The sequence below is a fragment of the Mesoplodon mirus genome (genome assembly GCF_964341445.2).
Source record: "Mesoplodon mirus genome assembly, chromosome: 3".
NCBI classification, from domain to species: Eukaryota; Metazoa; Chordata; class Mammalia; order Artiodactyla; family Ziphiidae; genus Mesoplodon; species Mesoplodon mirus.
In genome coordinates, this window is record NC_138978.1 from 87,024,615 (window position 1) to 87,036,907 (window position 12,293).

General features: G+C 32.9%; 1 protein-coding gene across 1 annotated transcript in view; it reads right to left on the minus strand.

Annotated features, from left to right (window-relative positions):
• Nucleotides 1–12,293, minus strand: part of HFM1 (helicase for meiosis 1) — a 133,357-nt gene that overhangs the window by 96,502 nt on the left and 24,562 nt on the right. The window contains exons 6-12 of the mRNA XM_082615146.1: nucleotides 7,816–7,886; nucleotides 7,221–7,353; nucleotides 6,430–6,581; nucleotides 5,771–5,848; nucleotides 5,393–5,551; nucleotides 2,986–3,186; nucleotides 2,814–2,902 (exon numbers count right to left, since the gene is read on the minus strand). Coding sequence (XP_082471272.1) covers nucleotides 2,814–2,902; nucleotides 2,986–3,186; nucleotides 5,393–5,551; nucleotides 5,771–5,848; nucleotides 6,430–6,581; nucleotides 7,221–7,353; nucleotides 7,816–7,886 — 883 coding nt within the window. The remainder of the gene's footprint in view (nucleotides 1–2,813; nucleotides 2,903–2,985; nucleotides 3,187–5,392; nucleotides 5,552–5,770; nucleotides 5,849–6,429; nucleotides 6,582–7,220; nucleotides 7,354–7,815; nucleotides 7,887–12,293) is intronic.

A 12,293-nucleotide genomic window follows, 5' to 3' on the forward strand; every position in this document is an offset into this window, starting at 1 on the left:
CTCATCACAAGTGAAAAACATTTCTATTTCTTTAATTTTGTATCTATATGTATGGATGATGAATATGCACTAAACTTACTGTGGTAATCATTTCATGCTATATGTAAGTCAAATCTTTATTCTGTACACCCTAAACTTATACAGTGCTATATGTCAATTATATCTCAATAAAACTGGGGAAAATAGGGAAATAAATAATTATAAATAAAATCACCAAAAAAAAAAAGAGAGAAAAATACCCCCAAAGGCTCAGGAAATATTTTCACTATGAGAATACTACCAATTAACTTCCTGAAGTTAACTAAAATTTTTCAAAATATAGAAATATTTTTTAAGTTAAATGCATGATACAACAGAAAAATTATTTTTAAAAAAGCTAAAGAGACCAGAGTACACAAAAAGTTGGGCATGTTAGACAAGTTTAGAAACCTTAGTAACAGAATCTGGGGTTTATGGGCAAAAAGAAATCTTGTGGGAGCTGCTAGAATGTGACTGGTTAAAGGGGAATTGACATAAGCAGCGGTCTCTTCCCCTAGTCTACAGCAACTCAAAATGGCATTCCGCTCCTTTTCACTTATGCTTTTCTCAGGGAATGAAGTAAAAGCCGAACATACAAATGAAAATCTATTCAACTGTTTATTGTTCCTGAGTAACAGATTGACCATGATATATGATAAATATTCTCTAGAGTATAAAACAAAGAGGTAGGTAGAAAGAAATCTATGTTATTGTTATCTTGATAGCATTAATTTCACATTTTCCCTTTCTGTCTACCTCTTAGACCTCATGTACTTTTTTGGTTATAAGCTCTATTTCGGTTTCTCTTTCTCTGGCTCTCTACTGTATCTTATTGTTTAATCATGCTTTGCTGATGTTTGTAACAAAAGCTGCACCATAGAGAGTTTCTATCTTATGTCAGTAACTAAGGAGATCAAGTTAAATCCTTAAAGCAGAAGTAAAATTATGAAAATAGTATATACAGCATGGATAGGTGGCTGCATATGTAATTCTTTAATGCACTAAATGAGTAGAGATCCACCCTTTTAGTGGATAGAAAGTCAAATGTCAGAAAGCTAAAGTGGTATCCTCTAGGTTTGGTACACATCTTTGGTTGAAAAGTAACCAGAGGTGTAGCCACAGGGTAGACTGTAATTGGAAAGCTGATCTGATCCAAAGTGAAGAAAAGTACATCCCCCCCCCATAGAAAATTAGTCAGAAAAATCAGTATCTGCTCGTATCCACATGTAATGATCTAATCCAATTTTGGTTTAAGGTCTACCACTAAACTTATTTATTTATTTTCAAAAGTTGTTATTAATAATAAGCTAATGTTAGTAGTAAGCATGTGCTGGCACTCTGCTGAGTCTTGCTAAGATTGAGGGGTAAATTAGATGACCATGAGTCCTTCTTTCCTCAAGATGTTTACAATCTAAGGAATAGAACAGATATTAAATAACAATTAAACAAAAGCATATGTATTATAATTACAGTAAGTTTTTTGAGATAAAAATATAGGGTGCCTGTAAAAGCAAATAAAGGGACACTAAGAATCATGGAAAACTTCTTAAGAAACTGATACTAAAGGTGAGACTTGAAGGATGAATAAGAGGTAAAAAACAATTCTGGGCAAAGAAAATATGATTCAGGAAAGCTCTGTGTAGGATAACAGTTTGGTGTATTCACAGAACACATTATACAGAGTATTGCAGGTGATATTAGGTATTTAGGATTTTAGCCTAATGACAAGAAACTATTATAAGTGATTTAGGCAGAAAAATGACATGTTTAGATTTGTAATTTTAAACAATCACTCTGCTATGAATGTAACAGATTAAAGTGGGATAAGAGTGTGTTTGTGGTCATCAGATAAAAGGCAAGAAATTAATAATTACTTGAATGGGGGAGGTGGCAGTGCTGATGAAGATAAAATGATATATTTGAGATATATTTACAAGTAAGAATAGACAGGACTTGGTAATTGATTGCCTATGGGGAAGAAGGTGAAGGAGATGTCAGTGACAGGTTTCTGCATGAGCAACTAGGGAGATGATAAGTAATCAGGATGGGGAACACTGGAGGAGGAACTGATTTGAGAGAAAGAACCAAGGTTCTCTTTTGGACATACTGAGTTTGACATGCCCACAGATATACAATCGGAGATGTCAGGCAGATGGACGGTAGACCTGGAGCTCAGAATGGAGGTCTGTGTTGGAGCTATAAATTTGTAATTTCACAGACATATATAAATACGTGTATACATATATTCTTTGAACCATGTGATAATGAGACTCAAATACCTAGGAGTGCGGCATTAGAAAGAATGAACCTTGGATAGAACCCCTAGAATGTTAACATTTAAGAATCAGGTATTATAAGTGAAAAGGGACTGAGAATGAGTAGAAAGCAAAGTAGCAAGAAACAGGGTAGAAATGATCATGGAAACACAGAGTCTGGAATTTTTAAATTAGGTGGGAGTGGTCAAATGTGTTAGAAGCTCCTGAGAGATCAATTAACAAGATCAGCTTTAGTAAAAGATTACAACAGATACTGGATTGAAAGTGAGTAAAAAACTGAAGACAGCAATATGAATAATATTTCAAATCTGGCTATGAAATAAAGAAGACAGGATCACAGTTGCATCAAGATTCATTGTCTTACTTAATCTTCCAACTTACTTTTATTCTTATTTTACAGATGAGGAAACTGAGGCTTAGAGAGGTCAAGTAACTTGAAAAGGTCAATCCAGTTTTCTCATCTCATCTAGGTTATCCCTAAAAGTCTTTCTACCTCCAAGAAAAAATTTTAAAATATACCTCTGTTTCTGTTCCACAGTCATAACAAATTTCGCATCTTTCACAAAAACAGAAGCAGCCTGTTGCACACCTTTCCTTGTTGCACAAAACTAAAAATGAATGAATACATTTTGTATTAATCATATTAAAAACTGAACATTACACTAAAAAATAAGCAACCAACAAACCATACCACAAGCGTGGGTTTCTGATCAGAGTACGTTTGTATAACACTGGCAATTTTGTAGTTGAGGGTTAAATCAAACTTAAATTCGGTTTGGTTATTACTGCAGGGAAATCCAAGGACCACTTTCTCAAGTTTCACTGGTCTATGTCTTTCATCCATTTTCAGACATACAGCAGATCTTTCACCATCTGAAAGCCATTCTGCAATCTTTAAATGACAGAAACATACACATTAAATTTTTTCCTAGTAAAGTTTTATGGCTAAAATGCCCAATTATAGTTCACTTTAAAATCAAGTTTAAAAATATTTAGTCAAGTGGTCTTTTTCAACATTACATATTTTAGTGACACTGTTCTATTGATATATTGGTAAATATTTTCAATAAGTGTTTCAAGATTATACCCACTTTTAACATGGTAAACTTCCAATTAATTATTATTATTTTGTTTTATTTTCCTCCTAAGAGTCTAAAGTAAAACTAAAATTAATTTCAACAGAGAAGTCAAATTTCTCACTAGCACTGTAACTTCTTTGCTATTTTTCAGAACGATGCCCAGATATGGCTGACACTTCTTTTGTGTTATCCTAAATATTAGCTGAAGAGTAGCAAAGTAATGATTGGCTTAGACTGGCAAAGGCTGACAACTTTTTTAAACAAAGAACAAATAAACACTGAGAGATGGCAGTGCCAAAAGCACATTTCAGACTCAATGCTAGAATCCTTAGTTAATTTCTGGAGCTGTGGAGAGCAATCCTTAACTTCACATAGCCTGGTTAGTAATCAGGCTTCCGTGCCCTGCTATGAAACTGATTGTTTCTTTGACAGGAAGATAAATTAATGAGTTTTTAATGGCACAGGAAAGAAATCTTAAAACATTTTCAAGGCTCTCATGGGTAGGGATGAGAACAAGAATTTACAGTTTGAGCGGAGCAGAAGGCAAAGGATGAAGGCCTTAACTCAGGGGAAAACTGAGGTAGAGGACTTGTAGAAAGAGACAGAGAGATAGCATTCACAGAAGTAGTGATTATCACAAAGGGGAAGAGAGTTTCAAGAATTACAGAGTATTGATATTTTGTAACTGCTTACAAATCAACAAGCAAAGTTTAGTATCCGAATGTGAAAAAAGGGTTAAGTCTATGACCTTGCAGGTTGCAAAAAAAGAACTTAAAATAGTTGACAAATATATTAAAAATATTTACTTCAGTAGTAATAAATGCAGTACAACATTTTAAAATAAGGTACCATTTCAAATAACAAATTTGAGAACTATTTAAAAGTAGTAATAACAATAATAATTTCATTATTATACTATCCAGCGTTAGAATACAGAGAAATGGCTGATGGTAGAGGTATAAATGAATATAACATTTATTGAAAGCACTGTGTTCTTAAGGTTTTATATACCCTTTGACTCAGTTATTCTACTTTAGCAGACCATCCTAAGGAAATAATTGTGATGTTTTCTTAGATATAATTTCAACACTATTTACAATAGCAAAAAATGGAAACAATCTTCCACCATTAAGGTAATAAATAAATTACAATAAAACCACAAAAAATGTATTAAAAGAGTATTTAATAACATGGAAACATTTGTAGGTAACATGCAAGTCATAAAAGTGTATGTATATTATGATTCCATCAATACATCTAGAAGGACAAATGCTGGGTTTTTTAAAATTTACACATACTTTAAAATTTTCTCTATTATTCTTGAATATAAACAAAACAAGCTGTCATTTTAAGAACAAAAAGGATTAACTGTGCTAAACTAAAGATAAAGGCAAAATTTTACATTGGATTAGAGAATACTGTACAGCAGCTTTTGTGGAAACAATTTCTAAGAATTAGCTGGGGGAAAAGTCATATTACAGTAGGCTGAGAAGTAAATAGGAGTAAGAAAGCAGAGTGAAATTGTACTACTTTTCAAGTTTGCCAAAAAACTGAAGAAGAAAATTAGGACATGTGTTTGTTATAGAAAGTATAATATTGTACAATTATTTCTTTACATGTTCATGTACCCTATTAACCATGAGATCCTCTTCAAGAGCAGGGTCTATATGTTTTCACTTTTGCATCTATCATTAGTGCTTACCACAATTCCAGGCACATAGAATTGGGGGTAACATAACACCTCATATTATGAAGTGTCTAAAACCCATGAAAGTATGACTTTTAGATACTATTAAACAATAGACTTGCACCAAACATATTTTATTAAACCCAATCAGCCAAATTTTATGGCCTTAATGCTGTCATACCTATGAGATCTAACCATAACTTTTCACGATATAACTTTCCTATTAAATTGGTTAGGTGATTTAGAGAAAAACAAAAAACACCTCACTTTTCTCTAAGATTAAATATTTCACTAAGTCATAAAAAATCTGATAGACTAAAATTCTAACTTACATCCTCAGCATTTGGAATTGTTGCAGATACAGCTACAAATCTCATTGGAATAATACTGCTGGTATTTTCTACAGCATGAGATAAAAACTGTACAGTTTTCATTCTGCTGACTACAACTTCAAGAGTTGGTCCACGATTTTCATCTTTTACAATGTGTATCTGAGAAAAAAATTAAGACTCATTAGCTATAAAAATTAAAATCTATCTAGTCAATTAAAATGTAAAACAATATTAAACACTCTTCCTTAAAAAAATAAGCATTTTCCACTTGAAGGGATAAAGCAAACATAGAGTTTGGTTGAAAATGTCTTGTTTCTTTATATCCATTCAAATCATCTCTTCATGTTTATCTCTGAAAGTGAATAATGTGTTCACTACCTCATCAATGAGAAACAATCGAACCAGTTGGACCAAAGAGTTGTCTCTCCATTTTCTAGTCATGCTATCCCATTTTTCCTAGAGAAAAAATGCAAGTGGTTTAACATGATAAGGAATTATAATAAGTATTATTAAGATGTTGATAAAATTTTTAACATGACTTGTTACAAATGATGGGCAATATTTTAGTTGATGTCTTAAAAGTATCCCAAAAGATACTTAAAGATTTTTAAAATTTTAAAGAATTTTGATAATCATGTGTTTAAAAAATTGAACCCCCATTTATTTTTTAAGTTTAATCAAAAATATTCAAAAGTATAGTCTAATTACCCTTTCTAAGCTCTACCAAGGTCCTCCTGCTACAATACATAACATTTGGATAAAGAATACAAGCAATAAGTATGATTACAAATCATCCACAATAACAAACTGCCTATTCATATCTTTTGCCTATTTACTCCATTTGGTTGTTTGTCTTTTACCTAATTGATTTGTTAGTATTCCATATGTACCCTGAATACTAGTACGTATTGTTTGTTTGCTTCACATTGCAAATATAGTCTTCTACTTTGTATTTTCTTTTAACTTTTTTCCATGGTGAAGAGAAAGACATATTTGCTAATAAACCAAGGAAATAATAAAATATAAGCAACACCTACTGGAGTTGTCATAATAATATGGGCTTGCTGAATCTCAAATAGGTCATCCATTACTGTATCTCCAGTGAGTTCTTTACAGTTCAATCCTATTGGTCCAAATTTTTCTTTCCAATCATCAAAACGCTGACTACACAGGGCTTTTATTGGTGCCACTACAACAATATAAGATATCTATTTTAAATATCAGTGCAATTTAAAAATTATTTTCACAAGTAGTTAATAAAGTTAGCACACATCTAGGTGCTGCCTAGTATTTATAAATTAAAAGTTAACAATATAAACATATTATTTAGAACTATAAAAGTAATCACCAAACAGAACTAAAAATAGAAAAAGAAGTGATTGCTCAGAAAATTGTAACTAAGAATGAAGAAAGGTAGGGCAGAAATTATCGCCCTTTGTGATCACTGATTTTTTTAACCATGTGTATAAATTACTTTGATGAAGAAAATTTTAATATATACCTAAAAAAAGAGAATAGAGGTTCCTATGGAAATTTCTCAAATTACAAAATGTTTGATTCTATTTGTTCATCTTCCCTGTCCTTTTAAAAATAAACATGTAAAGGCCAAATTCTCAATTCCAATACTAGTTTTATTTATAAATCTGGGAAAATGTGTTTTGAATTTAATGTTAACAGATAAGACCAAATGTGACATGTCTTTGTTTAAAAAGTATGGAAAACCAAATATAATTCTTATGTCTTGAATTTGAACTTATTTCTTACTTTTACCTCAATGGTTTATCATTATTATAATTAATTATCACTCTTTCAATATATAAATACTTACTGTAAACAATTTTAACGTTCAACCATGGCAATGGTACTTCCATTAACAATCTTGTTATAGCTAGCTCAAACAATACAGTTTTCCCCGAACCAGTTGGAGCACAAATCACAAAATTCCTATCTGTATAAAGAAGCTAAAAAATAAAATTTAATCAACCATGGAATATACAAAAATTTTCAATTCTCAATTTGTTAGAAAATATGCTTTAAGAAGACTCTATGGAATAATAGTTCAAACATCTTTACCTCTAAACTTATTAAAATTATAAGCTGGCTCTAAGTCCATCACCCTCAAAAAATAAAACTATTAATAATTTATCATCTTGTTTGGTCAAAGTAATATGCTAGATAGACCTAGAAGAAAATAATTTCTTTAGCTTCCATAAAAATTGTTATAAATCTAATAAATATAAACAACCCACCTATGAAAATTACATGCATTCATTTAACAAACATTTTTTGAGCTCCTATAATGTACCAGTCACTGAGTGTAGCACTGAAGACAAAAAGATGAATGTGATCTAGTCTTTGCCCTTAGAGAGCACACAATCTAATAAGAAAAGGCAGATAAGTAAATAATTAAACAAAATACTTACATCATCAAAGGCTTTGGACTGTATATAGTTGAAATATGGGAATTCTTTGAAAATACTTCTAAATTTTGCCGCTGAGAATAACATTAAGGAGTTAAATATTTCAGAATTTTAAAAATCGGTTACTCTTAATTTAAAAATTAAGTTAATATAGACTTTGACAATATGTAATGATGATGCTTAATACTTGCTATTTTATCATAAGAAAGGAATTAACAGATATAGAGGGAAGGACTGAGATAGCAACATAGGAAGCTCCTGAACATCCATCCTCCCATGGATCCACTGAACAAACAGCTACATGTGGAGCAATTCCCTCTGAGAGAAATCCCCAAACTAGCTGAATGATTCCTTTACAACAGATGAATGAGAAAATACCTACATCAAAATGGGTGGGAAAGGCTGAGAAACTCTTGCCATAAATCTCACTCCTGGCACATCACCATACAATTGGGAAGAAACCCCCAACTCCCAGATCCTCCCTGAGGAGCAGAGGGTTTGGACCACACATCTAGTGCCCCAATTTTTAAGGCTCCTGCTTGAGGGATGGGCTCTCAGAACACCCAGTTCTAGAAGCCAAAAGGGCTTTCATTTACAAGCAAAGAAAATAAGCATCTTTTAAATGGGCACAGGAACATCCCACTACCCCCACAGGTATACATCCAGGCTCAGTGCAGAGGGGGCAAGTAAAAATACCCATCTTCAGTTTCTCCCTGAAAGGAATTTAATTGCATACTTTCTCAGCTGCTGCCTGAGGTTCTAGCTTCTAATCAACCTGCATCTAGGTGCTGACTGACTGCAATCCTCCCCTTTGGGACACTGATGGATCTTGGCACACCCTTAACTTCTGTGAGCCACTAAGAACAAAGGCAGAGGCTTGGACAATCACAAAGATTTGACAGGTAACTAGGATCCCAGGCCAGGTTGACTGACAAGGCTCATCTCTTATACCAGACCAGTCTCTCAAGACTGGGGAGGTACCTGTTTTATCTAACGTTCAGAGACCAAAACAGAAAGTCAAGAAAAATGAAGAAACAGGGGAATATGTTTTAAAAATAAATAAATAAATAAACTCCAGAAACTGAATTTAATGAAACAGAGACAAGTGATTTACCTGATAGTTCAAAATAACACATAAAGATGCCCATCAAGGTCAGGAAAGCAATGAATGAGTAAAGTGAGAATTCCAACAAAGTCATATAAAATATTAAAAAGTACCAAACAGGGCTTCCCTGGTGGTGCAGTGGTTGAGAATCTGCCTGCTAATGCAGGGGACATGGGTTCGAGCCCTGGTCTGGGAGGATCCCACATGCCGCGGAGCAACTAAGCCTGTGTGCCACGACTACTGAGCCTGCACGTCTGGAGCTTGTGCTCCGCAACGAGAGGCCGTGATAGTGAGAGGCCCACACACTGCAATGAAGAGTGGCCTCCACTTGCCACAACTAGAGAAAGCCCTCGCACAGAAATGAAGACCCAACACAGAAAAAATAAAAATTAATTTAAAAGTACCAATCAGAAATCATAGAGCTAATGAATATAATAACTGAACTGAAAATTTCAATAGAAGGTTTCAATAGAAGACAGATCAACTGAAAGAAAGGATCAGTGAACTTGAAGACAGGCAGTGGAATTAATGCAATCATGGGAGCAAAACGAAAAAAAAAAGAGTGAGAAAGAGTGAAATCAGCTTAAGGAACTTATGGGACACCATCAAGTGGGCCAATATACACATTATAAGGGTTCCAGAAGAAAAAGAGATAAAGGGGAAGAAAGCTTATTTAAAGAAATAATGGCTGAAAACTATCCTAGTCTGGGGAAAGAAACAGACATCCAGATCCAAAAATCCCAGAAATTACTAAAGAAGGTGAATCTCAAGAGACCCACACTGAAACTCATAGTAATTAAATTGCCAGAAGTTAAAGACAAAGAGAGAACCTTAAAAGCAGCAAGAGAAAAGCAACTTGCTACATACAAAGGAATTCCCATAAGATTCAGTGAATATTTCAGCAAAAACCTTGTAGACTACATTGTGGAATGATATATTCTGTGTGCTGAAAGAAAAAACTGCCAACCAAGAATATTTTACCTGGCAAAGCTGTCCTTCAGAATTGTAGGAAAAATAAAGAGTTTTCTAGACAAACAAAAACTGAAGGTGTTCATCACTAGACCAGCTTTACAAGAAATGCTAAAGGAAGTTCTTTCAAGCTAAAATGAAAGGATGCTAATTAGTAACAGGAAAACATATAAAAGTACAAAACTCACTGATAAAGATTGATATATAGTTGCATTCAGAATACTCTAATATTGTAATGGTGGTAGTTAATCACTTATAACTGTAGTATAAATGTTAAAAGACAAAAGTACTGTATCAATAATAATTTATTAATGGAGACACAATATTAAAAGACATAAATTGTGACATTAAAAACATAAAATGTGAGAAAGTGAATGTAAAATTGTAGAGCTTTTGTACGCATTCAAAGTTAGTTTTATCAGCTCAAAAGAGACTGTTAAAACTGTAAGATATTTTTATGCGAGTCTCAAGGTAACTACAAAGCAAAACTCTACAGTTGATACACAAAGATAAATAGAAAAGAGTAAGAACATACCACTACAGAAAATCATCAAATCACAAAGGAAAAGAGCAAGAGGAGAAGAAAGGAGCAACAGAACTACGAAACATCAGAAAGCAATAAAATAACAATAATAATAAGTCCAACCTATCAATAAAGACTTTAAATGTAAATGGACTAAATTTTCTAATCAAAAGTCATAAAGTGGCTGAATGGATTTAAAAAAACAGGACTAAATTATTTGCTGCCTATAAGAGACTCATTTCAGCTTTAAAGACCCACAAAGAAAGTAAAGGGATGGAAAAAGATATTCTATACAAGTGGAAATCAGCAGAAAGTAGAGGTAGCTGTACTTCCATCAGACAAAATAGACTTGAAGCCAAAAACTGTAATAAGAGACAAAGAGGTCATTATATAATGATAAAGGGGTCAATTCATTGGGAGGATACAGCAACTGTAAATACTTATGCACCCAACATTGGAGCATCTAAATATATAAAACAAATATTAACAGATCTGAACAGAGAAATAGACAGCAATACAATAATAGTAGGGGGCTTCAAGACCCCATTTTCAGTAATGGATAGATCATCCAGAAAGAAAATCAATAGGGAAACATCAGACTTAAACTATACCAAACCTTACACCAGATGGCTCTAACAGATATACACAGAGCATTCCCTTCAGCAGCAACAGAATACACATTCTTCTTAAGTGCACATGGAACATTCTCCAGGAAATATCATATGTTAGGGCACAAAACAAGTCTTAAGTTTTAAAAGAAGACTGAAATCATATCAAGCACCTTTTCCAACCACAATAGCATGAAACTAAAAATCAATTAAAAGAAGAAAACAGGAAAATTCACAAATATAGAGAGATTAAACAACATGCTCCTGAACAACTATTAGGGTCAAAGAAGAAATCAAAAGGGAAATCAAAAACATACCTTGAGACAAATGAAAATGGAAACACAACATACCAAAACTTTTGGGATGTGATAAAAAGCTGTTCTAAGAGGGAAGTTTATAGTGATAAGTACCAAAATGAAGAAAAAAGAAATATCACAAATAAACAACCTAACTTTACACCTCAAGGGACTGGAAAAGGAGGAACAAAGTAAGTCCACAGTTAGTAGAAGGACAAAATAACAAAGACTGGAGCAGAAATAAATAAGAGACCAGAAAAACAACAGAAAAGATCAATGAAACAATGAGCTGGGTCTTTTTGAAAAGATAAACAAAACTGACAAAACTTTAGCTAAGATAACTAAGAAAAAAAGTAGAGATGATTCAAATAAATAAAATCAGAAATGAAAGAGGAGAAAACACAACTGATAAGACAGAAATACTAAGGATCATAAGAGACTACTATGAACAATTATATGCCAAAAAGTAGATAATCTAGAAGAAAAGGAAAATTCCTAGAAACAAGAACCTATCAAGGCTGAATCATGAAGAATAGAAAATCTGAACAGATAAATTACTAGTAAGGAGATTGAATCAGTAATCAAAAATTTCCCAACAAAGTCCAGGACCAGATGGCTTTACTGGTGAATTTACCAAATATTTTAAAAGAATTAATACCAATCCTTCTCAAACTCTTCCAAAAACTAAAAGAGAAGGGAATGCTTCTAAACTCATTTTATGAGGCCAGCATTCCACTGATACCAAAGCCAGATAAGAACACCATAAGAAAAGAAAATTACAGGACAATATCCCTAATAAACATAGATGCAAAAACTTCAACAAAATATTATGAAACTGAATTCAACAGTACATTAAAAGGATCATACACCATGATCAAATGGAATTTATTCCTGGGATATAGGATGGTTCAACATCCACAAATCAATCAACATGATATACTGCTTTAACAAAGCAAAGAATAAATATCATATCATCTCAA